This window comes from Megalobrama amblycephala, linkage group LG9, assembly GCF_018812025.1.
Source record: "Megalobrama amblycephala isolate DHTTF-2021 linkage group LG9, ASM1881202v1, whole genome shotgun sequence".
In the NCBI taxonomy this organism is placed as follows: Eukaryota; Metazoa; Chordata; class Actinopteri; order Cypriniformes; family Xenocyprididae; genus Megalobrama; species Megalobrama amblycephala.
The window spans coordinates 35,510,292-35,537,656 of record NC_063052.1 but is presented as its reverse complement, the minus strand read 5'-3'; the positions used below and the strand labels follow the sequence as shown (position 1 = coordinate 35,537,656).

Here is a 27,365-nt window from a genome sequence, read left to right as displayed (position 1 = left end):
TACAGACAGGTTTCTGCAGAGAAGGACAGCCTTGCCTAGTGTTATATACACTCATTACTCATTACCATATTAGGAATGGAAAAGTACTGAAAATGTTCCATTTCTGTTCCTACAGTATCAGTCAAGCCTAGCTTCTCCGAAAGATAGTTTCAAGGATGTGCACCTGTGTTCACAGACACAATAACAAGTTGTTGTAACTTACTTCTTATCAGTCGCTGCCAATACATTTCCACTCAGCATAAGCAGACTGCATACAAAGACACGAATCATATAATGTACAAAACAGAAATAAATGCTAAGAAATTAGTTTTCCACTATAGTTCACAAACTTTAGCATCTCGTTTTTGAGTCTAATATTTAATTACACAAAAGCTTGTTTTCTCTAGCAGTGGTTTTGTATGTTTTATTTCAAAAATTTAATTTGAAACTTTGAACAATATTTGTGAATTACTGTATATCCTTCCATCTAAAATTTCAATATTTTTTTTTTTTTCATATTTTTTAACAATGAATACAATTCATTGTTACAATTATTAAAATGTCTGGTTGGGTCAATGTGTTGAAAATATATTCTTTTAAAAATTTATTTTACAGAAATAAACCCAGTGTAAATTCAGGAATAGTTCCAGACAGAAATGCTGCAATGATTCAGAAATAATTTCCTTTTTCTTCATCAAATTTCTAACCACAGGTAATTTCACTGAAGAACAAGAAAGTGAGAGGAAAGTCAGTCCCTCTAAGTGGACTAAAGGTCTTCTGATTCTTCTGGGTTTGACGCTCGTTTTTGCTCTCGGGGGTCTCTGCGCTCTCTGGATCCTTTGTGAGTATAACCGATATAGATATTTCCTTTGTTCAAAGTGCATTGACTGAGTTAGTGTAAATACTTCTACTTCATCTCAGTGTAGTAGCATCATTACAACTTGCAATGCAATTTTTTGTAGCTTTTTATTGGTAAAATCATACTTTTCAGCAAAGCTGTTTTCAAGTATCGTTAAACAAGCCTTCATATTGAAGGTGTAAACTGATATTAATTAAGCCTGAAAACGTCTCGGTTACGTATGTAACCCTCATTCCCTGAAGGAAGGAATGGAGACGTTAAATCAGAACTGAACCAACGAATTGGGGGATCGCTTGAGAGACCAATCCACTTTGAGTCTAACTATGAGCCAATGCATATTGGCATGTGATTTTTGTATCTGTCGCTCTGCCTGAGCAAGTATATAATGAGCAACAGGTGCTTCACATCTTTGCTTTTCATTAAGCGAGCCAAGCTTCGTGGCTCAGCACGCAGCGATGGTCAGCAACTATGGAGATGGGACATGTTACGTTCCCCTCCCAGTCTAGGGGTCTGGAGGGGAGGTAACAAAGGAAAAGAAAATATGAAAAAAAAAAAAAAGGTAACATAGAGATGTAAAAATATGTGGAGAACACACTTCAGTCTCAGAGGGAAAACATAACTTTAATGAAAAGTAAAAATGTTTATTTTCTTCATATACCATAAAGCTTAACAAAAATATGGGAATAAATCTTCAGGAAAGAGTTTGGCCTAAAATAATAAACAGAAGAAAAACTAACTAAGGTTTAGAAGAACTAAGAAGAAAATCAACAACATAAACTTCCTTGAGCTTCCTCTCTAACCAAAAACAGGAGACAATATTACACACAAAATAAAAAGGCACTCTCCCCCTACATTTCCCAATTAACCATAAACTAGTAAACAGAGGTAATAAGAAGTGATACAATACCTTTTAGTTACCCACAGGTAAAAAGTCAACATTAGAAGGGTACAATACCTTTTAATTACCCTCACAAGGATAAACTAGTAGGCAAACTAAGGAACCATTGTTGGCACACAGCAAATGAGTATAGGTCCCACTCCAAACTCAAAGTTAAGCACTGATTCTCACTTACACAAACAGAGACAACTTTCAGTCTAAGTCTACGTCCACACGAAGCCGGAGCTTAACCTAAACCGATCTTTTTTTTTTCCTCGTCTCAAAAAATATCTGCGTCCACATGAAACCACTGAAACGACTCAAAACAGCGTAGTATACTTGCCAGACCATTATGTGGCGCTGTAATTCTGCCGCAGAAATGCACTTAAAACAGCGAACAAGACTTGGAGCATGCGCATAAACCTTGCGCGCTGAATACAAACTTTAGCAAAGCTTAGAAATAACACTTTATTTTGGCTCAGTAGCTTCTGCAGCACGAACGCAAGCATGTAGAGTCTGCTATTGCTGTTGTTGTTGCTGTTTTGTGGTGTTAGCAGCATCTGACTAGGGTCAACACGTGGGATAATGACATCATCGTTTCAGAAAATATACGGATTGCCCCGTCCACACGATAACGCCAAGACGGCGTCTTCAAATTTTTCCACTCTGGGACCCGGTTTAAAAAATACCGGTTTCACCTTTCGAAAACACTGGATCCGTGTGGACGAAACGTCTATCCGATAAAAAATTTGTACGTCTCCGTGTGGACGGGGCCTAAGGCTGGGGAGAAATGTTCCTCTGCATAGGATCTTCTGAGTGCACCATTTATACTCCTCTGCTCAGACTCAGGCATGCTCACAACGAGTTGCAGCTGATGGTAATTAGCCTGAGTGAGAGTTTGAGGGAGAGAAAGAGAGAGCACAACACAGGGAACACAAGCACTTTCTCACAACAAATGATATTAGAACACCCTAGGATGTTACAGGACATAACATCTCCATTCCCTCCTTCAGGGAACGAGAGTTACATACGTAACCCAGACGTTCCCTTTCAGTCATAACGTGGAGATAACCCAAAGTCATAACATGGAGATTACACAGATGGGATCGCTACAGGGATCACTACATATGGCACCCAGCCTAACACAAGTTCCACTAATGCATACGAATGCTTGGCCTGGCATCGGATGCTCCGCCACGTCTGACTGCTGAGGGGTGATGGAGAAACTCGACAGGTCTCGCCAATAGTGGAACACCACTGGAGCAATATAAGCGCATGTATCCAGTCCATTTAGGAGGGGAAATGGCGTTGCAAGCCGTCCATCGTGCTACTGGCCGCTTGGGGCGAGTATACGGGAGGAAACTGGTTCTACATGTAGGCTCAGCTCTACATATGTTTGCCAGCAAGGTGACATGCGCCAGCGCCCAGGATGAAGCAACACTGCTGGTGGAGTGGGCTCTAACCCCGAGACAACCAGGAGAACTGTCTTTACAGACAGAGTTTTCAACTCTACTGATTGCAGAGGTTCAAAGGGGAATCTGAGTGCATTGAGCACCAGAGATAAATCCCAAGAGGGTATAGAGTGAGGGCGAGGAGGATTGAACCTTCTCGCCCCCTAAGGAACCTGATGATCAGGTCGTGCTTCCCTAGAGACTTACCAGCAACATATACTTTGATATGCAGCCATTGGCAGAGTCATCCGTGAAAACCACAAAATGCCTGGACATGTTCTAGGGGAACTCCCGCCCGTAGAAACGAAGGGTCCGACCACAGACTGAAGGCTTGGGGAGAGGACGGGGTGATAGAAACCCAGTGCATGCCACACTGTCACGCCCTTCTCGGGACTCTGACGTGAAGCCAGTGCTGATACGGCCTCATATGAAGCAATTTGTTTCGTTTGAACAAATTCAAGCAGTTCAACACTGAATGGACACGCTCCTCTGTGAGGCGCGCCGTCTGGCTGACCGAGTCCAGCTCCATACCGAGATAAGAGATCCTCTGCACAGGAGAGAGTTTGCTCTTTTCCATGCTGACCCAAAGTTCCAACAGGCTGAGGTGAAAGTGCACCATGTCCCTGTGTTCGCACAACTGCTCTTGTGACTGGGCCAGTATTAGCTAGTCATTGAGATAGTTGAGAGAACACGAACACTGCATTCTCTGGCTGGAACAATGGCAGCCTCTGCGACCTTCATAAAGACGTGAGGTGACAGGGACAGCCCAAAGGGGAGGACATTGTACTGATATACTCGACCATATGTACTGCCTAAATTGGCCCATATGTAGTGATCCCTGCACCAGGTATGAGGAGAATTTACAGGCCTGGGAGGTGAGTCGCGGATTGCCCCTCCAAATGGTAGCATTCTTCGGACACAATTGCATCACAACCGAATGTTCCACTGGGGGGATCTTGCAGTATCCCTTAGCCGCCCCGCCATTGAGGGTAGTGAGAGTCTAGACCAGTTTCAGGGAGAAAAAGTTGCCATCCATGATCTTGTGACCTCCTTGTGCACTTCCAGAAGGAAAGGAACTGGGGTGGAGCCACCTTGAGAAACCAATCATCCAACCTTAAGCGTTCGGGACACAGTGGAGAATACCACTCGAGCCTGACGCTCTCTGCGGCCCGGGAAAGCATCGCCGTCACCTCTGGGTCAGACCCGGGCAATGCTATGGTCCCCGAAGGTGGTAACGCAGCTGAGTCTTTATCCCCAGAGGACTCAAACCCACCCTCCATTGCAGCAATCGTCATCCGATCATCCGGCGGAGCTCCAAAGGAAACAACTGGCACAGCACGGGACAAGCCAGCATGCTCCTCTGGCAGCTCCACAGCAGGTGTGCTAGAGGAGTGAGGGGCCCCTGGAGATTGGCTACTCAGCGGGGAAGCCCTTACTGTGATCCTCAGGTCACCAATGCTATTAGCCATAGTACTGCACTCTTACTGGTGCTGAAGCACACAGGAAGGTGACCATCAGAAGGGAATAGTGCAATCCACTTGGTGTACTCAGTTCTCATCGAAGGCGTGACACAGACAGCAGCCGCTGTTGTGCACTCAATCTCTATAGCAATGCGAGCATGAATGTAGTGCAGTCCACTGCGTGCACTCTCAAAACAGTGAGATAGCTGTTGGATTGTTTGCTCAGAGAACAGTGAACCTCGCTGCACAGCACCGTATGACACCAATACCACAGATGAATAGGCTTTCCCTGAAGAACTGACTCATTTTGTAGATTCTCAGCAGAAGAAGCAGGTTAGTAGAACCATTCGGCTCCGAAGCGAAATGCAAATATGCAAAGCACCTGTAGCTCAGTACATACTCGCGCTGCAAAAATTGAATGCCATTGTGCATTGACTCATTTAGTTAGACTTGAAGTGGATTGGTCTCTCAAGCGATCCCCCAAATCATCAGTTCAGTTCTGACGTAACGTCGAACGTGACCGACTGAAAGGGAACTTAATTTGTAAACTCCATTCAAACTTTGTTTTGTAGATCATTTCAGTCTTAAGTGTGCATGATATGGACTTTGCAAAAAAAAAAAAAACATATTTTCCACTGTTGCTTTTATGTTAATCAGATAACAATAAGCTTGCAGATTTCAAATCACTGAATGAGCAGCACATCATGGTTTCAAAACAACTTGCAGCTCAAGTGATCAACAACACAGGTGAGAAAACTATATTTCATAAACAGCAGAGCACAGACATGTTTGTTACCAGTGTTGAGTGTTCACTGAACTGAACATGTGAGTAAACTTTTCTGCTTTTTTCCATATTTTCTTCAAGTTATGATAAGAGAACAAGAGGAACTTAGAACCAACTACACCAGAGTTAGAGAACAGTTTCTACTTCTTGGTGGTGAGTTGGCTTTTATTTGACATTTTCATTAATTTTTAGTCTTCTATTCTGACTTCAATTTTCCAAATGGCTTCTATATAGCGTTATTTTAAATATTTATAAATGTAAATGAATTCATTACAAAATCGTTTGAAATTAATGAATTGTTTTGTCCAGTGTTTTTGAACGATTCTCTTGAATGAATGATTCTGTGATACATCAAATACATTTTAACAGTCACTGGTCACCACTTACTGGCATAACAGTGTAATAGCATTAGTTTCAAAGGTCATTTACTCATTTTGATTGATGAAATCAGTGTATATTCAGACTATATAAATTGGTATTGGAATACTTGCATTATTATTTAATGTTTGCAACACAGAAGTAGCATTAGTGTGTTGTTGAAAACACTTTGTGAAGTTGTTTACAACATAGCTTAGCCTACATGACCACTGCCTTTAGCAGCAATGCAAAAGCAGGTTTAAATATTGAGGTATCATTGTTTTTCAAAGGCTTAGCCTAACAGACATAGCCAAATCATTGTCATTTTGGAATAAGATTGCGTTCTCATAATGATTAATCATTATGGTACTTCAAAAGTACCTCAAAAGAAATTCACTATGGTGGTATATTTGATCTCCACATTTTAAGTATTTAGGCCAGGGAATGATGATCTAACCCTGATCTAAATAATTCTGTCTTAAATCAAAAGATATGTTCTGTAACTTTACAATAAGGTTGATTAGTTAACATTAATTAACATGAACTAATAATGAACTGCACTTCTACAGCATTTATTAATCTTTGTTAATTTCAACATTTAGACTAGGCCTAACAATAAATTATTAAAATCAAAAGTTGTATATGTTAACATTAGTAAATGTACTGTGAAGTAACAAACAACCAACAAACAGCTGTATTTTTAACTAACATTAACAAAGATTAATAATTACAGTAATGCAGCAATTACAGTAATTCAACTGGTGGCCCGCGGGCCAAATCTGACCCGCAAATCATCTTCATCTGGCCCGAGGGCACCCCAACCTCCCTTCTCCTTTCCTGGCACTTAATGGAGCTGCATTTATTCCCAATCTCGGACACCATTATTAAACAACGTTGCGACATCCAGTGAGAAGCGTACACAAAGGCAATTCACACATCCACATAACAGATACACAAATACAGGTGCATGCAAAAAAATAAATGAGCACAACCAATGTACAAAAAATTCACGCAATTGTTAAAATATGCATGAACAGAAACAGAAATTTAAAATGCAATTCACTTATACACGAAAAAGATGTAAAAAATGCGCAAACCAATGCACTTATGAATGCAATGCAACCGATGAACAAATCATAGACCATATGATGGCCGTCACCATCTTGGCAGTGCATTACTGTGCATCACTTCTGGATAACTGAAAATGGGCAAAGAAGCGGGATGTGGGTGGAGCTGAGGTGCGTAGCAGGCAGGCCGCATTCACACAGCAGCAGAATACGGCTGTCAGTCCTGTATTTGAATCCTTAAAGGGGTGGTTCAGTGTTTTTTTTCCAGGCTTGATTGTGTTTTTGGGGCACAGTTTAACATGTCTTAATGCTTTGTTTTTTTGAAAACGCTGTATTTTTCATATATTTTACCTTTATTCTACACCTCTGTTTCCACTGTCATATGAACGGCTCGTTTGACTTCCTGGTTCTATGAAACCACTCCCTCCGAAATATGCAGTGTGCTCAGATTGGTTAGCAGGTTGGTAGCGGGCCCAGTCGTGATTCGCTGAAGCGTCCGGAAACGCCACGCCCCTTACCATTCGTTGTTACGTGCTTTAGTGGAAATGTAAATAATGGCGTCTATATAGCTGTATCAAATTGAGCCTGAATTAGACCCAGATGAAGAGGTTCAAGAAGAACCTCTGCAATCATGGCTTTTAAAGGACATTTATGAATGGTATTTCATTTTTTTTATTTGTGTCAAAGTGTTTAGATATGCTGTCAATGCTGTTTGTTAGCTTTCAATATACAGTTTTATCCTGATTAAAGCTTTACTGTACCCGAATACATGACTGAGTAGTAGCATTTTTGTAAAGGTAGTGTTTAATTTATAGCATGAACAACTGTTTGTCTATAGACGTTGGTGTTTGTAGAATTTAGCTAACTGGTTAGCAAAGCAAAAAACGCGTTGGTCTTTATTTATGTCCTTGATGTAACCAAAAATAGCAACAGAACTATACATTTAAAAGACATGTACAAACAATAAAACGTACTTACAGTTTGAAGCCAATAATCAGCAGCTTCTGCTTTTAAAGTGGGAACTGCTTCATCTTTCAGTAATAGCCTTTGTGCAAATCCAGCATTTAACTCGTGTAGATTCTGAAAGCTGTCTTCCACGGCGCATCCAGTGTAGAAATTATCACAGATTATAATGGCTTCTATTATCTTTTGACTCATCGCTCGCGTCCAGTGTACACAAAAAAAAAAAACCACTGTCCAATCTCTCCAACTAGCCTTACATAAACTCTAATGCCTTACCTAAATAGCCACACTTGTGGTCTTGGCCACTTGAGAGTGTGTGCACGTGACAGGAAGTAAGTGCGCAAGATTGTCCCATGTCTTATAAATGCCCAAGTGCAGTGCCCTTAATGCACACTAAACCCACACTATCTTGAATACCGCTTCTGATAAATGAACATACGACTGTAAGTTAAATAATTATATATTACATGTAATTTCGTAGTAAAATATAAAGTGTTGCGCATTGTTGATGCAAAGATGAGTGGGCTGTGTGTATTTTGTACAACATTTGCAACTGCTTTTTATCACTTAAAGAAGCCTGTTAGTTACATAGCGACCACTGAACAGACATTTAGAAGTGTATTTTAAAATGCAGAGTACTGGGAAAAAAAAAGAAAAGAAAAAAAAGCTGTAAACGTTTGCATTTTTTTTGCAAGACTGTAAGTGTGTCCCATCTGGCAGTCAAAAGTTCTACACACACTTGCGGTCTTCACGCCCACTTGAACACTTGAGCCAAATACAGGAAATATGTCATGTAAGTAGACAAGTGGTCAAGTGCAAAGACCGCAAGTGTGGGTATTTGGACAAGGCTTAACTCAACTGCTCGTCCTGCAGGGCGCCACGTTCAAACTGCGCTCAACTTTGGAAAGGGAGAACTTGGGCTCTAAATGGTCTAGAAGCTTGATTGACATGTCAATGGAGAGCTACGATCGAGTTTTATTCACATAGAATGCAATGCATGTATCACACAGTTAACAACATCAGCAGCACCAGACCTCTACACTCCACCCACTCGTTCCCAGTCACCAGTACTAATTACCATCTCCTGTCACCAGTCACCACCGATCATCACCCAGCACTATATGACTCCTCTCACTTCAGTTCACCATTGTTTGGGCTTGTCGTTCCTTCAAGAACATTTACCTGACTCCTTACCTGTACGATACCTACCTGAACAATCCTTCAGCCTTCTGTCCTCTGAATTCATCTTCTGTCTACAATCCTCTGCATCGATCTCCGTTTCAAACCTGCAACAGATAAGACTTATTATTCATCTGGTTATCCATCCATGAACTCTCCAAACTTCAGTCACTCATGTTTTCATCAATGTTGTTTATACTTTACCTTTGTTGCTTCCTTCCGTTTCATAACAGCGTGATGTCATCAACAGTCGTGGCTAACAATCATTGAAAGGAATAATAAAAGCTTTTGGCTGCATCACATGTTTTGATCTGCACATCTGAGACATATTACAGTGTCGTTTGGCCATGCATGTTCAAAGACAAGTGAAAATAGTCTCATTTTGAAGAAAACAACCCAAAGAAAGGGCTGATATGGCGTTTGAAGCAGAGTTGATCTGGTTAAATGTATTCAGTTATGTCTTCAGTGAACATAATCAGCTGGGAAAGTATTTAAATTCTTCTAAATGTATCATGCTGCCTTCACACATGCTATTGGCAATATCATAAATGCCAATTTCCTAAATTAAAGCTCGTAATCCAATTTCAGAAGTGGGAAGTAGGAAAAAAAATAGCCTGTGAAGGTGGCAGTAGATATGCGCAATTGGTCATAATTGCGTCTTTTCTCTCTGTCGCATCCTGTCACCGTAAACTGGCCTGTCAATCATCTTGCATCCTCCTCCACATTTCATTTATTTAATTTCCTACCATATCGGAGAGAAATGCAGTACCACGTTGATCTGCAGTCGCAGGTCTTTCATGTGGAGAACTCTCCTCATATTAATGCATAATGATGCATTGAAAAGTTGTTTTTTTTTTTTTTAATCTTTTGTAGTTTTGAACTGAATCCTCGTCCAACGTGCAATGGGTTGTGGGCAATATTAGCCGTTATAGTGTGCACGGAGCCACACTTCAAAAATCTACCAGAAATGGTAGACCATCCGGGGACTTTTTGCATACTCTTTTCAACATACTATGCTCTGGGACACTTATTTTACTATTTAGGATGGATGGTATGGACATTGGGACCCAGGGTCTGTCATTGTTACACCTGTCAGGTGCTGATGCTATCATGTACCAGCAGATGGCAGCCTCTCTCTATAGACTGTTATTCCAAACTCCATTTCCCAGAACCCACTGCTCATTAGTTTACTGGTTTTAGCTGTGTCTTATTTATCATGTCGTCACCCTGTCTATTTAAATGCCTTTTGCCATGTACTCGGTATGAAGTCTTGTTTGTTTTGGTTTGCATGACTTGAGCAGTCTCTTTGTTTCGTGGAGTTCTTGTTCTCATTCCTGTTTATCTCTGGATGCTATGTGTTTGGACTGATACATGTGTTTTGTACAGAGCCCCTAAAGGGACGTGGTGGTGGAAAAAATTAGGAAGGAAGGAAATTTTAAGTGATGGTGGGGAAAAAAATAAAAAATAAAAAATTGGGATTGGAGGAATTTTTTTTTTTTTATTTATTTATTTTTTTTTCAAATCTTTTGCGTTCCCTTGCAAAGTTATAATCGTTCCCTTGCTGTGAGCTCGGACAAACACTTCCTCTTTAATGTCTCGCTGGCTGGCAATAGTGTTTCAGTTAGTTCCATACGTTAATAATGCACACAAATAATGTGCAGCTCTTGGAGTTTGAACTTGTTGGACTCAAAGAAATGCAGTCAGTGCTTATGTCAAGCAGTTGAGTAAAGTTGGCAATATGTTCAGATTCGAGCTTTCCGGATTAATAACTCTTGAGCTAAACGTTGTTTTATATATATATATATATATATATATATATATATATATATATATATATATATATTTTTTTTTTCTTTTTCTTTTTCCACTTGATTACTTTGTACTTTTTTAATAGTAGGCTAAATTGTTAATTACATTCATATCTATCCTTTTCTGTCTTTTTTTTTTTTTTGACAGAACTGCTTTGAAAGAATAGATTAAGGGCTTGGGGGTCTTTTGGAGGGTTTTATGAACTCACTGACAGGGGCCCCCAGACGTCTAGGACATTCACTGCACATTGATCAGATAAAACATGATGTACACAATTCTTAAATATAACCTTAAAGCTTGTCTATAATTCCACACATAAACATCCCAGATAGCAACACTGTGTCGGCCCAGATCCGGCCCACATCTGGCACATGCGGGATGATGATCTGGCCCACATGTGGCAGGAATGATGGCACTTGGGCGGACCGCTCCTGTTTGCCAGATCTGGACCACAAGCAGGCCATAGAAATGCCAAATGTCAGCCAAGAGCAAAGAACTGGACCTTATCTGATCCACAAAATATTGATATATTATTTATAGAGTCATCTCAGCATTAACAATCCTGTTATCAAGCAGAATCACTGAGGGAAAGAGGGAAACAGAAAAAAAAGAGATGAGCAGAAACACAAGAACTACAACTGACTTCAGTCACAGCCTTAGAGGAAATCAACTAAAGATAAAAGACATTAAATCTCTGAAGATCTGATTAAACAACTCCACAAACAGCATTACCAGCTTCACTTATCACTAACCAGACTGACTTTATTTCTGTCACACGTCTACAGAAGCTCTTATTGAGTATTAACAGAAGTTTAACTCTCATGTTTGTTACATTTCAGGTTACCATGATGGTGATTGATGTTTCCATTAGTTGGCCTCTTAACTTTATACATATATAACTGTCTTTTCTGACTGCTGTGATAGTGTGTTTATCAAACACATTAGCAGCAGCGATAAAAATTAAAATGAGATCAGGTGTTGGCTGTTAGCCATTGATGATTTTACTAATCAATGATGTTGTTTAGATGAAAAAAAATGTTTTGCGCCATTAATACACTAACATTACAAACCCTGTGTTTCTGTGACATGAGCTTGAGCTGTATTGCAGAAATAATTATTATTATTATTTTTTTTTAAAAAAGGCACTTTGAGATGACACACTAAGACATCAAGAATCAGCACATGATTCTCAACTATGGTGACAATCAAAAGCATCATGTAGCCGCAATGCATGCTGGGTACTATAGTACAAAACTCCCAGAATGCATCAGAGCATTATGCAGCTGATGTGATTGTCTAAATATTTTGTTTATTGTCACCATCATTGAGACACATATGCTGATTACTGATATCTGTGTTTGTCAACATAGTTTCCCTTCATGTGTTTTTATTTATTTTCATCTTCTAAGTGATTTCTGCAAATCATCAAATTTTGCAGTAACATTTATATTCAATTATTATGACTTCAGTGAAGCTGGCTATTTGATAGCTAATTGTTGGACACAGTGTTGTTCACAGGCTATATGATGATTACTAAATCATCAATAGTTAACAATGATCACATGATCATGCTTCAGTTTTCTTTGCTACTGCTAATGTGTTTGACAGAAACACTACCACAGCAGCCAGAGAAGACAAATATATATGTTAAAAGTTAAGAGGCCAACTAATGGAAACATCAATCACCATCATGGTAACCTGAAATGAAACAAACATGAGAGTTAAACTTCTGTTAATACTCAATAAGAGCTTCTGTAGACGTGTGACAGAAATAAAGTCAGTCTGGTTAGTGATAAGTGAAGCTGGTAATGCTGTTTGTGGAGTTGTTTAATCAGATCTTCAGAGATTTAATGTCTTTTATCTTTAGTTGATTTCCTCTAAGGCTGTGACTGAAGTCAGTTGTAGTTCTTGTGTTTCTGCTCATCTCTTTTTTTTCTGTTTCCCTCTTTCCTTCAGTGATTCTGCTTGATAACAGGATTGTTAATGCTGAGATGACTCTATAAATAATATATCAATATTTTGTGGATCAGATAAGGTCCAGTTCTTTGCTCTTGGCTGACATTTGGCATTTTTGTGGCCTGCTTGTGGTCCAGATCTGGCAAACAGGAGCGGTCCGCCCAAGTGCCATCATTCCTGCCACATGTGGGCCAGATCATCATCCCGCATGTGCCAGATGTGGGCCGGATCTGGGCCGACACAGTGTTGCTATCTGGGATGTCAAAGATCTGATGATGTTTTATTGTCATTAGGCTCTACAGATCTGATGAGGATGCAGCAGTATGAAGGTACAGTGTGTGTCTGAACTACACTAGATTACATTCATATACTTGCAGCTTAATTACTGAGATGATTACAAACTACCCTGGTGGGGGGTGGGGGGGGGGGGGGGATATACATTTGTATACATTTGTATACATTTGTATTTCAAATGTATTCTCTTTTCAATAGTACAATATACTAACAAAAAATTGTACCTTTTTTTTTTTTTTAAATGTATAAAAAGTATATTAGCATCTATTTTCACAATACAACTTTTAACATTCCTTTAAATAAGTATATTTTCTAAAAATATATTTTAGAAAAAGTAAGTATAAAGTACTTATTTGAACATTACTGTATGCTCAAAATAGTCATTGTAACAATGCACTGAAAGTATATTTAAAAAAATACATTATTTAATATCCTGAAGTTGTAGTGTTTTTTTAAAGTTAAATTTTGAATGTGTGTGTGTGTGTGTGTGTGTGTGTGTGTGTGTGTGTGTGTGTGTGTGTGTATAATTGATTATAATTCATGCTTGCAATTCATTTCATTACTTGTACTTATTTCTTTCAGAAAGTGTTGCAATGTTTGACTAATGTGTTAAAAGTCCCCTTTTTTTAATATCGTTAGCCTCATAGCATAATTGCCTAAGTATCATTTGAAAATGAATGACTTAGGCAATTATGCTATGAGGCTAACGATATGCAGTGTAGCTTGACATTTGCATAAATGTTTAAGTTTACACTGGCAGAAAAGAATCATGTTACAATCGTACACCCCTCTATATTAAAAAACACACCAGCAGCACAAGTACATGAAAGAAAATACAAGTTAGGTGCCAGGTTTTCACAACAAAACTCACCCAATTGCTACTTGCTATTGTTATGGTAAATATGGCACTCCGGGGGTAAAATCCGCATTTGTCGAAGTTCCCCTGGTAAAATTTGCATTCCAGGAGCGAACCATCATGTTATTTGGGGTCGCTTCAACCTACAGATATGGAAAACCAACCCACAGCAACAGTGTAAAAGTAGCCCAATTCCACGGGAAAACTGCAGACTTGGCAACGCTGGTTGAGTGTTTGAGTCTTATCGGAATTCAAATCTTGATCTATATTTTGTTGCTCAGCCAATCAGAGCTGCTGACATCACGGTACTCATCTGAATCCCCCTCGCTCACTCGCTCAGGAGTACAATGTCGCAATGCATTATTTAATAAAACATTGAAAGTGCAATACATCGCTAAATCTTTGGAATTCGGACCAGTTCAATCAAGTGACTTCGCAGTCTGACCTTGATGGTGACGACAACCGGCTAGGAATAAAATGGCCTACGTGATCCCGGGAAGAACCGGACAAAGTCCTGCTATTTGGAGGTAAGTTGTAGTCTATCACTAAATTATTCTTCTCAATCTCACTGATACAGTTCCCTACTGCTAATCCTCATTTACCGTTCAAAAATAGTATTGGTTCAATGTAGGATTTAGACAGACTATTGTAAGCGTGAATAAAAAGTTGAACATGCTGTCTTTTGTATATTCTGTTAACAGATGCTGTTCTTCATGAGTTTCTGCAGTCACTGTCTGTGTAAGTGAACATCAGACACAAGTGTAATAATGAGCAGCTCATCTGAAAATGGAATATAATGTGTTATTTGTGTGTACGGTCAGTATGGCCATTGGCCAACAATGTTGTGTTGTGTGTGTGTGTGTGTGTGTTTTTTTTTTTTTTTTTTTTTTTTTATCTCTGTGTTCTTTAATGAAAAACACAATAAGTTTTGCTGGAACCATGTGAAGTTTAAATAAAAGCCATTGGACTTGTTAATGAAATATGTCTCTTCATTATGTTGATACATTTTATTTATTTTAATGGCCTGGAAAACAAATGCATTCAACATTGGGGAAAATGTCTCCTAAGTAATTTATTAAATGGTAGCACAATTATAATACTGTATTGAGTGAGATTATGTAGTTCAAAGTACAGTAGTCAACAAGTTCATTAAATGATGTTTTATAAACGTAGTTCAGGAGGAACAAGTCAAATAAGATACCCAATCATTACAACATCTTAATCATTACCTCATCTCAACCAGCTGTCAACAATCTGTAATCAACGTATCTACCCAATCGGCATGAGTTCAGGCCTGTATATAATCACAGTCAAACTCACCCAAGGATCCTCGACAGTTTCCAGAATTTGGTCCCGCCCTAAGTTCCTAACATGTCCGAAGTCGCGTCCGATGAAGAATCTTTCATCCTCGAGGAATCTTTGCCACAATCCTCTGGCCTTAAGAACAATTTTTCTCCAATCCAACGGCATTATTTCGGAGGGGCGTCAGCCCAAACAAACGGGTCCCTGCATGCCAAAACGCCGAGGCCTGTCACCACGTCCGAATCATCCGCGATATCCTTCTGTGTATTTCCATACTCTGGCCCATTCAATCATTACTGTCATAGAAAAATGACAATAAGGCAACCGAGCACCAAGCTCGAGTCTCGGGCAATGCCGCCTCTTCCCGCGACGGAACGGGCCTTCTTCCAGCGCCAGGCCGCCGCAGCAGGCCTTCAGTAAGCCCGGAGCCGCGCCGCAGTGCAGATCCAGTTCCCAGCCGGCTCACATTCTCCACTCCATCGGCTCAACCCCGCAAGAAGCACAGTTTAAATCCTTCTCGTCGTCTTTCCTGAATTTTCAGTCATTCCATCTGGATCAATGTTGATCGGGGGATTGTTTCTCTGACTTGCCGTTATAAATTACTGTGCCGCTTCCTTGTGGTTAAACACGCAAACAGTGGCTCATATATCACGTTCAGTTCACACGCTGAATCAATATGAAACTCGGAACTTACTGTCATCGCTGTTCTGCGATTTATCAACAAATCGCTTGGAAACTTAAAGTAATAGTATGCATTTCTGTAACTTCAACCCACAGCTTCACTATTGAGACGAGGCACAGACTGGTAGGACAAATTCTTAAAATCGTTCTTTTGCTGATGCATTTAAATAAATTTTACCGTTCCTATTCATCTGTATGTTCATCTATATTTAGAACTAGCAGAAATCTGTAAGTAACGTAATGAACCATAGACAAATAACCAGTGAATAAACTGTTATGTTGTATGTTCCTACGCAGTTTGAGAAAGCATGGAATTTGATTTGAGTAATTTGAGTACCAGGTCTGGATAAGTATTGGGAAATAGAACTAAAAAGTAAACAAATTTAATTAAAAAACTATGCAAAGCTCTCTTTTTACAAGCTAGTCTCTTTTGATCTTTACTAAATGAAGGTGCACCTGACTCAAACCAGCAACAGTTAAAAGAACAAACGATCATCTAAATCAGTCTGTAGCCTACTTTGCTGTTTGATGATCGTTCAACATCAATCAATGACAGTACAAACTGTAAACGATAGTATGGTATCAAACAATCGTGCCAGAGGTGAATATATGCAGGTTATAAAGCATTTTAGGCTTATTAATAAAAATTAATAATCGATTTCTCAGCCTTGCACAGTTTCGCTGAACTCAAACTGAATTTATGGGCTTAAATACAGTTAATTTCTAGGCCTCACCACATAAGGAAAAATAGGATATTTTTATTTGTTTCCATCTTCATAGATGGTCCAAACTGTTCTAAACAGGAACTGCTATCTTTGCTCAGCTATCTTCATGATGCGCATAATCCCGCAGGTCGCTTTTTCATCTCCTCTCTCTTGCTTCTTCGATTCATGCACTAGAAGACAGGCGTCAGGCCGCAGTGAGCCTGGGCTGGGCCCCAGATTCCCCACTCTCCTCCTCCCTCCGCCTAGCCACACACCGCAGTTTCCCAGGTGCCACACCACATACAGCTCTCTTCGCCCTCTTGGCGAATGCCTTCCCTCCTAGCGTGAGGATGCCTCCGCTAGCAGAGCAAGCTCCGCTGTTTCAGCCATTTCATCCCACCGTCTCTTACCCTATCCATTGTCTGTGGCCTGTAGATGTTAGCGTGAGGATGCCTCCGCTAATAGCGCAGGCCCGGTCATCAGTCTCAAACTCTCTTTTTGTCTTTGGTCTACAGCTCAACCACGGACCTTAGCGTGAGGCTGCCTCCGCTAGTGGCGCAGGCCCAGATCCCATATTTTACTCCCCAGTTTCCCTCTTTTCTACACTTTTTGTTCCTCCCCAGGCTCCAGGGACTGACCCAAGCGTGAGGTTGCCTCCGCTAGCGGCGCAGGCCCAGAGGCCTTATTGGACTCCCAGCTTCCCTCTTTTCTACACTTCTTGTTCCTCCCCAGGCTCCAGGGACTGACCCAAGCGTGAGGTTGCCTCCGCTAGTGGCGCAGGCCCAGAGGCCTTATTGGACTCCCAGCTTCCCTCTTTTCTACACTTCTTGTTCCTCCCCAGGCTCCAGGGACTGACCCAAGCGTGAGGTTGCCTCCGCTAGCGGCGCAGGCCCAGAGGCCTTATTGGACTCCCAGCTTCCCTCTTTTCTACACTTCTTGTTCCTCCCTAGGTTCCAGGGGCCAGCCCGAGCATGAGGCTGCCTCTGCAAGAGGCCTCGGTCCCAGCCGTTCCTCCAGCCTGCCTTTCCTGATTTTCTCTTCTCAACATTACTTTATTTATATCATGTAAACAGCATTAAGAACCTCCAAGCTCCCAGCAGACCACTTTTCCAGTCATTCGTTCCCCATAGGAGCAACAACCACAGCTGCTCAATAAGGCCTTTCCCAGCATCAGATTCAAACACTTGGTCACTGGTCATAAGAAGCTTTTAAGAACTACATCAAACTGTTTCCACATTAAAGAAGCCTAACAAACGCTTATCAGCTAGGTTTTCAGCTCCAGCTCATATTCTCACACATACCCACAAGCCATATCAAACTCAACTAATACCATCATTCCAATAAAATGGGAATGATCTCATTGCCAGTGCAGCGATGTCGCCTCGGCTCCCGCAGGAGCTCAATTCTTCTGGCCCTTCTCTCCACTGCCACAGCAGTGATGTCCCCTCGGCTCCCGCAGATCAGTTCTTCTGGCTAATTTCTCCACTGCCGCAGCAGTGATGTCACCCCCGTTCCCGCAGGAGCCCAGCTCTTCCTAAACTCGGCCTCATCCAATGTTGCAAGAAATCTCCCAGTCTTCAAACTAACCCTCTAAACGGATGATTCAAACCACCCAGTCAAATCCGTCAAACTTCTATCTGACACCATGAGTATTGAGCTCCCATAAGAACCTCAGAAACAGTATACATTTTCTATTCTCGTTCAACTATGGCTGGGCTTATCCGTCCGATCGCTGTGAGTATTGAACTCCCGTCGGACTGCGCGAGAGCCCTCCCAGTCGAAAATAGCTAAACGTTTTGCGTTTATGCCATCAGGGGCTTACCCGTCCAATCGCAGCGAGTATTGAACTCCCGTTGGACGTTGCTAGAGCGCTTACCAATCTAAAATAATTAAACGTTTACCTCACTGCCAGCAGGGGCTTACCCGTCCGATTGCAGTGAGTATTGAACTCCCGTCGGACGCCATGAGAGCCTCCCAATCCAAAATAACTAACGCTAACCTCACTGCCAGCAGGGGCTTACCCGTCCGATTGCTGCGAGTATTGAACTCCCGTCGGATGCCACAAGAGCCCTTACCAAACATTAACCCCTCTGCCAGCGGGGGGGCTTACCTGTCCGATCGCAGCGAGTATTGAACTCCCGTCGGACGCTGCTAGAACCCTCCCAATCTAAAATAACTAAACATTCACCCCATGCCAACAGTGGCTTACCCGTCCGATCGCAGTGAATATTGAACTCCCGTCGGACACCACACGAGCCTCCAATCTAAAATTACTAAACGTCCACCCCACCATCAGCGTGGGGGCTTACCCGTCCGATCGCAGCGAGTATTGAACTCCCGTCGGACGCTGCTAGAACCCTCCCAATCTAAAATAACTAAACATTCACCCCATGCCAACAGGGGCTTACCCGTCCGATCGCAGTGAGTATTGAACTCCCGTCGGATGCCGCAAGAGCCCCCCAATTACTAAACGTCCTCCCCACCGTCAGCTGGGGCTTACCCGTCTGATCGCAGTGAGTATTGAACTCCCGTCGGACACCTAAAGGGGCCCCCTCAGCTGAAGCTACCCTTCTAGTCGCCGCAAGTAACAAACTCCCGTCGGATGCCATTCCTTCTCAGTGTTCTGGCTGGTGGGGTTTTACCCATCCGATCGCTGCGAGTATTGAACTCCCGTCGGATGCTGCAGATGCCCCCAGCCAAAACATCTAAACCTTATCTTAGTTTGCTGGTCAAAGAGGTTTATATTCATCGGTTCGCTGTGAGTATTGAACTCCCATCAGATAGAACCCTCCCGATCCGGCAGACAGCTTTCTCCTTGCAAACATCAGCCTTATTTCTATATTTTTGGGGGGTTACAGTTCCCGGCTGCTGTCCATAGCCAACATTTTGCATTTTTGGGGGGGTACTCTGTGTTCGGGCCGATTACCGAGCTCGGAGCCCTCTCCCCGGACAGCACGCCAAATACGTTTACCAATTAATTTACCTGACTTATTTGTAAGTGTGAACTCGTGAAATGATGTTTTATAAACGTAGTTCAGGAGGAACGAGTCAAATAAGATACCCAATCATTACAACATCTTAATCATTACCTCATCTCAACCAGCTGTCAACAATCTGTAATCAACGTATCTACCCAATCGGCATGAGTTCAGGCCTGTATATAATCACAGTCAAACTCACCCAAGGATCCTCGACAGTTTCCAGAATCCCTCCACCACCCCGTCTCCTCACACTCTCTGGATTACTTCATATAATCTAAAAGGAGGGGGGGGGTACTCTGTGTTCGGGCCGATTACCGAGCTCGGAGCCCTCTCCCCGGACAGCACGCCAAATACGTTTACCAATTAATTTACCTGACTTATTTGTAAGTGTGAACTCGTGAAAGTTGTCTTAAGAAGGTTTTAGGACAACATTGATGAAAGATTTGGATCCACTTCAAATGTTGACTTAGCCTGGATGCCAGCCGAACTTAGACCCGCCCACAACATTTTGAGGTCGGGGAGTTCGGTCTGGACTCGATCCGTAGAGGAGTAATTATGCCCGAACAGAAACTGTTCGGACCAATCACATTGTCAGGGCGATGATTGACAGATTATCACCAGAAACGTAATCAGCCACGTCATCAAAGAGCGCTTGGGGAGTTTGATTGACAAGCGATCTAACCAATCAGAACGCCGCATCCGCTATTTTGTCCGACAAAGCAGTCAGGAGTTAGATTAACCTCGGTGGAGTTAAACTTGAAAAATTGTGCATATTGACGTCTTTCCACGTTTGAAACAACATTCATTCTCATGTTCATTCATGTTTATTTGATGCTATAAATGGACTCGTAGTAAGAGATGATCGGTTCACGAGCCTCTTGAGCTGAGGCGCTACAGTGTGGTCGTGGCAGGGTCAAAGCAGGGGCAAACAGGAACAGCAAGGGCTAGGCAGAATCGTGGTCAGGATACAGGCAGTTGATCAGGGCAGGCAGATATCGTTCACAGTCCAGATAACAATAAATAGTCCAAAGGCAGAAGGCAGAGAATCATAAACTGGAAACGGGCAGGATCAATAACAGACAGGCAGACAGGATACAAACGCTCAGAATTGTCACAGGAGTAAACAAGACCTCGCAATGAGGTGGTGTGTGAGTGAGTCTTAAATAGTCCAGAGAATGTGCTTAGCTGTATGTGGCAATGGGTGATTGGTGTGGAGTGTGCATGTGACTGGCAGGGAGGATGATGGGAAATGTAGTCCGGGAACTGACAGGAACTGACGGTGATAATGATAGGAAGACGCTTGTAATTTGTAATGTACTTAAATCACAAATAATACTTACACACACACAAAGTGCACTTTAAATCACTAATCAAGCATGTAATTAGTCCCTACACAGGCATATACAGTGTACTAAGTATACTTAATTGTTCCAATTAAGCACATAAAAGTACACTAAATATACTTAAAGTTATGCTTTTAATACAACTTATTTACAGCTAAAATATACTTGGTACAAAATTAGTTGTTTCAAAATAGCACAGTTCAAATTAACGAATCATTAACACATGAACTATACTGAACATTAGTCTGCCTGCGAGTATACTTACCATATTTTTATATATATATTCAATTCAATTCAATTCAATTCAAATTTATTTGTATAGCGCTTTTCACGATACATATCATTTCAAAGCAGCTTTACAGAAAATGGATGTCAACATTACAATTTAAAGAATGTAGTTAGCAAATAATATACTTTAGGTAATTAATTACAATCACTGTTAGCAGTTTAACTGAAGGTAGAAGCAAAGAGCTCCTGGAAAATGAATTACATTAACAATAAATTAGGATATAGAGATTGTGCAATGTGAATGTTGATCCAGATGATTGCGTCTTCTGAAGTCCTCGCAGGAGCTGGCGCCGTCTCTTCACAGGTGATGGTTGTCTGAGGTCTTCTTAAGAGGCTGGATCCAAACTGAAGCTGAAGTCCTATATATATATATGATTTTTTAAATGTTTTAAAAGAAGTATCTTCTGCTCGCCAAGCCTACATTTATTTGATTAAAAATACAACCAAAAACAGTAATATTGTGAAATGTTATTCCAATTTAAAACAGCTGTTTTCTATGTCAATATACAGTAAAGTATAATTTATTCCTGTGATCAAAGCTGAATTTTCAGCATCATTACTCCAGTCTTCAGTGTCACATGATCCTTCAGAAATAATTCTAATATGATGATTTGATGCTCACGAAACATTCATTATTATTATCAATGTTGAAAACAGTGTACAATTGTTTTTTTCAAAATTCTTCGATGAATAGAAAGTTCAAAAGCATTTATTTAAAATAGAATATTTTCTAACCTTATAATTGTCTTTACTGTAACTTTTCATCAGTTTAACTCATCCTTGAAGAATAAAAGTATTGATTTAATTTTATTAATATCCCCCAAAAATAAAATTAAACGGTAGTGTTTAATGTTACAAAAGATTTAGATTTCAGACAAATGCTGTTCTTTTGAATTTTCTATTCATCATAGCATCATGAAATAAAAATGTAAATAACTGTTTTCAACATTTATAATAATCTTAAATGTTTCTTGAGCATCAAATCATCATATTAGAATGATTTCTGAAGGATCATGTGACACTGAAGACTGGAGTAATGATGCTGAAAATTCAGCTTTGATCACAGGAATAAATTACACTTTACTGTATATTGACATAGAAAACAGCTGTTTTAAATTGGAATAATATTTCACAATATTACTGTTTTTGTTTGTATTTTTAATCAAATAAATGCAGGCTTGGTGAGCAGAAGATACTTCTTTTAAAACATTAAAAAATCTTACTGACCCCAAACTTTTGAACGGTAGTGTGTGTGTAATATATATATATATATATATATATATATATATATATATATATATATATATATATATATATATAATTTTTTTTTTTTTTTTTTTTTTTTTTTTTTTTACCAGGGATGGATTAAATATTGAAAATAAAATGTCTGTTTTGTGAATTTGTGATTCATATTCTGTTTTCTCAGTGGATGTGACTCTGGATCCGAATACAGCTCATCCATATCTCATCCTGTCTGATGATGGAAAACAAGTGAGATGTGGAGACACTGGACAGAAACTACCAGAAAAACCAGAGAGATTTAATAACAGTGTATGTGTCCTGGGAAAGGAGGGATTCTCCTCAGGGAGATTTTATTTTGAGGTGCAGGTGAAGGGAAAGACTGAGTGGGATTTAGGAGTGGCCAGAGAATCCATTAACAGGAAGGTACAGATCATACTGACTCCCAGTAATGGATTCTGGACTGTGTGGCTGAGGAATGGGAATGAATATAAAGCTCTCTCTGATCCCTTTGTCTCTCTGTGTCTGAGAGTGAAGCCGCAGCGGGTCGGTGTGTTTGTGGATTATGAAGAGGGTCTGGTCTCCTTTTATGATGTGGAGTCCAGCTCTCATATCTACTCTTTCACTGGTCAGTCTTTCACTGGGAAACTCTATCCATATTTTAGCCCATCCTTAAACTATGGAGGTAAAAACTCAGCTCCACTGATCATCACACCTGTCAAATACAATAAATGAATTTACACCTAATATGAAATACACAATGATATATATTTTGAAATAATGATTTATATATTTAAAAATCTAAAAACATATGTTTTGCTATTTTTTTTTTTTTTTTATAATTCATTTTTCATTGTTAAAGTCTGTCATTTCTAGCTATAACTGCAAATTTTAATGTAAGAATATGATTTAGTTTTTTTTTTCAATTGCTAACATACATTTGTCCAATCTGTAGTCACATTTTCAAAGCTCTAAACACATTTAACAGAACATCTGTCTGTTGTGGCCATACCATTAACTGATAAGCATTTTTAACTGATCACTGAAATCTTGAGAAATAGATTCCACTCTCAGTTGGAGGCACAGTCAGATATTGAATTTCGTTTCATTACACGGACATAGAGTAAAATAGGACTCTTTGAATTGGTTTTGTTCAGTGTGGATGCAGAACAACACAAAAGCAGAGAGAGAGAAAAAATATTATCTGGATGAGGGAGAGGAATAGTTGTTGGAGGAGAGTAGTAGTTGGATCAGGACAAGGGAGAAGAAGAGGTAATGGAGAGGAGTAAGATTGTGTGCTGAATTGTGCTTCTCTATGATTTTCCCCTTTACACATGTAGAACCTATGAAAAGCCTATTCCTGCCATGCAGTGACTTTTTTCGCTCAATAGTTTATATCTCAAAAATTAGAATTCTGAGATAAAAAGTCACAATAACCTTTTATACATTTTTATTCTGCTTCAATCAATCAATCAATCAATCAATCAATAAATAAATAAAAAGCTTCAACAGTAACCAAAGGCCATGTATGTTGGATTTGTTATTGTAAAGATGTAAAGCTTTTACTACAACGATTCTACTACCACTGTTTCATATATGCAGAATATCTGGTCTGTGTAGGGCGTTAACTACCAAGGGGACACCATCCAACCCTCTTTGGGGACACCATCAACACCCCCACCCCCCAGAAAGACATTTCAACAAAGGGGCCAACTGAAGTTCAGCATAGGGGACTCATTTGACCATTGGCTGCCTTGAGCAATTCTGTTACTTCCTTCTCTTTATCTACAGTACATATATTCTATAATGTAATGAATGTAATGATAGAGTTAGTATATGTAGAAAAAGGTTTTTAGTATTTTGAAATGTAGAGTTTGTATTTATTTAACAAAATATGGTTTCGGGCAGATAATTAACTGTTAATTAACTGTGATGTGGGTGTGTTGTTGTGTTAAGAGTTTAGAAAAAGTACTTTATGTACTGGTAAACGCTATAAGCAATTGTAAAAAAAAAAAAAAAAAAAAAACTGTAACAAATAATTGTTTTTCAACTTTTCATAATTATGCCATTTTTTCCTCCCATCGCCACCTGAAAAAGTGAAATTCCCTGTATTTTTTTTTTTTTTTTTTTTTTTTTTTTACATCAAAATAAAGCAGACAACTGAACTGAACTGATTTGAACTGAATACCTTTATTGTCACTGTATACTTGTATACAATTAAATTAATAATGCTACATTTCATTACTGGTGTATTTCACTCAAAGACAACAGTGGATATAATAAAACAAGAAACACCAATAAAACAAACATTTCCATCTTAATAAATAATAAATAAAATGAATAAATACTTAGAAATAGATAAGAGAAATAAAACACAATCCACTCTCACAAGACAGTCAGTACAAACATACTTATTTGTCATATTGCAAAAAAACAACAAACTAAAGCTGAATCCCAAATGGCACACTTCTATGCACTTTTAGTCTTGTGGATTTACAATGGCTGCCACGTGTGCATGTCTGTTAAGTCCACAAGACCATAGGGTGTCCCATTCATCATTTTAGATTTCAGAAGGGTGCTTGCGAGCGCCCCCTTTGCGGCCACTATGCGCCCTCGATGCACACTTCAGTTGAGGATTTTACCCGGCAGTCAAAGCAGCATTATGTTGCGAAAGTGCGAGGAAGACCTTGAGGGTTAAGGGTGCCATTTGGGATTCAGCCAAAGACAGAACCACTCAGGCACAAGACAGACAAAGAAACAGTGACAAGATAGACATGACTATCAGACAGGTTCTTCCTATGGATCCTCACGAAGAAAAGTCTCTGCTGTGCCTTCTTTATTAGTGCTGTGGTATTAGCACTCCAGGTCAGATCCTCCTCAATGGATGCCCAGAAACGAAAGTCTGAATCCCTCTCTACACAGTCCCTGAAAATGAGTAAGGACTGAATGACTGTTTTAATTCTTCTGTAGTCTATGATCAGCTCTTTGGTCTTGTGGTGTTAAGGACCAAGTTAGTGTCTATACACCACACAGACAGTGCTCCACCTCATCCCGATATGCAGACTCATCCCCCTTCGAGATCCGTCCCAAAACAGTGATATCATCAGCAAACTTGATGATGGCGTTGCTGGAGTGTGTGGGAATGCAGTTGTGAGTCTAGAGGGTGTAGATATGGGGCTCAGCACACATCCCTGAGGGGAGCCAGTGTTAAGGCTGAGGGCTGAGGAGATGTAGGGGCCTACCCTGACTCTCTGTGAGCGAGGCAGATAGAGTGGGATAGTCCCAAGTTTGCCAGCTTGGTCACCAGTCTTTGGGGAAGGATGGTATTAAATGCAGAGCTAAAGTTCAGAAAGAGCAGCCTAACGTAGCTCCACTACTGCTCCAGATGGATTAGAGCAGTGTGAAGAGCTGTGACTATGGCAGCCTCTGTAGATTGATTTTGTCTGTATGCAAACTGGTGTGTGTCGAATATGGGTGGAAGGCAGGTAATGATATGACTCCGGACCAGTTTCTTAAAACACTTCATTATAACGGGTGTCAATGCCACTGCGCGGTAATCATTAAAGCTGCCAATGGTAGGCCTCACCTCTTGCTCCTCCACTATGAAGATGTGGCTACTGTGAGCTTTTGGATGGAATGGGGCTGCCTCAGGAGACTCCACCTTAAAATGGGCAAAGAAAGGGTTTAACTCCTTCGCCATTGATGCATCACTATCAGCAACTGAGAAGTAGCTAGATCTGTGATTGGTCATGTGCTGAACCACCTCCCACACCTGCCTTGTGTTGTTACTGTGAAAGTGGTCCTCGATTTTCCTCCTGTAAGCAGCCTTGGCCTCTCTGATGCCTCTTAAGTTAACTCTGGCAGTGCTGTGTTGTGCCCTATCACCAGACCTGAGAGCAATGTCCCTCTCCCTGAGCAGGCACTGGACTTCTCTTGTCATCCATGGCTTTTGGTTGGGATAGATCCTGATGCACCTGTCCACGGTGACAATATCCGTGCAATATTTAATGTAGCCTAGGACAGCTGCAGTGGACTCCTCCAGGTCCTGGTGTTCAAAAACATCCCGGTTCATACTTGTTCGTACTCATCACTGTGCAGCTCTAGAAACACCAGAAACTGGTCTGAGATCAGTGTGAAGACTGATGAGAGTCTGGAGACTCTGAGGAGAGCTCTGACTCTCTGAGTTTAAATTACCCCCCCCCCCCCCCCCCCACATTAAATCATCCACTGACAGTAAACCAGTTAATTTATGCATGTTTATTTGAACGACTTTGGCACAAACAGCTTTACAATTCCACAATGTAAACAAATAATCTTATACCCAAAGCAAATACATCAGGTTTCAGTACTATAATATGGGCAGTTTTATTTTTTACTTTCCGACTCTTGTTGAGACCTTACAAATAATGAAATATTGACAAAGATTACCGATAAACAGTTGTATAGTGCCTAAGAACAGAAATGTGTAAATCCCCAGCTGAAAAAGCCAAATTATTTGAACTTTCTGAACTTTGAAATTAGGAATGTTTCTCTTCGACAAAGACGTCAGGGAAAGTTACCGCTGGCATCGTGACAAGATGGCGGACACAAACTTTCAAACTTTCGCAGGGAGCTCCTGAGAAAATCCTTGGAAACCCCGTCACAGCCGGTTGCCATGACAAATTTCAAATGAGCATGCGCAGATAAGTTGAACTCACTCTAACTGGGTGTCAACTACAACTTCAAAATAAAATCAACTCAATTTATAAAATAAGATGAACTTTTCCTCAGAAACGTCTGAAAGTGAGTTCAAGTGGCTTACAACAGATAGTTCAAGTTCCAACATGCAATTTTATTGTCAGTGAATGCAAAAATTTTAGTAAGGTGAACAATTTTGAGTTGTCGTTTTTACAGTGTTGTGGCAGGTTGAACTTCCTTATCTGAGTTTGCTAGAGTT

At 40.4% G+C, this 27,365-nt stretch overlaps 1 protein-coding gene across 2 annotated transcripts in view; it reads left to right on the top strand.

Moving 5' to 3' along the window:
* The window catches only part of LOC125276159 (zinc-binding protein A33-like), a 38,781-nt gene extending 14,229 nt beyond the window's left edge, over positions 1-24,552 (top strand). Inside the window, exons 2-6 of one of the 2 annotated variants that reach the window (XM_048203663.1) lie at positions 692-820; positions 5,284-5,373; positions 5,492-5,563; positions 13,035-13,070; positions 22,617-24,552. In XM_048203663.1, the coding sequence (XP_048059620.1) occupies positions 692-820; positions 5,284-5,373; positions 5,492-5,563; positions 13,035-13,070; positions 22,617-23,164 (875 nt within the window). In that variant the 3' untranslated portion in view covers positions 23,165-24,552. The remainder of the gene's footprint in view (positions 1-691; positions 821-5,283; positions 5,374-5,491; positions 5,564-13,034; positions 13,071-22,616) is intronic. The other variant, XM_048203664.1, reaches the window with a different exon arrangement.
* Positions 24,553-27,365: the final 2,813 nt, after the last annotated feature.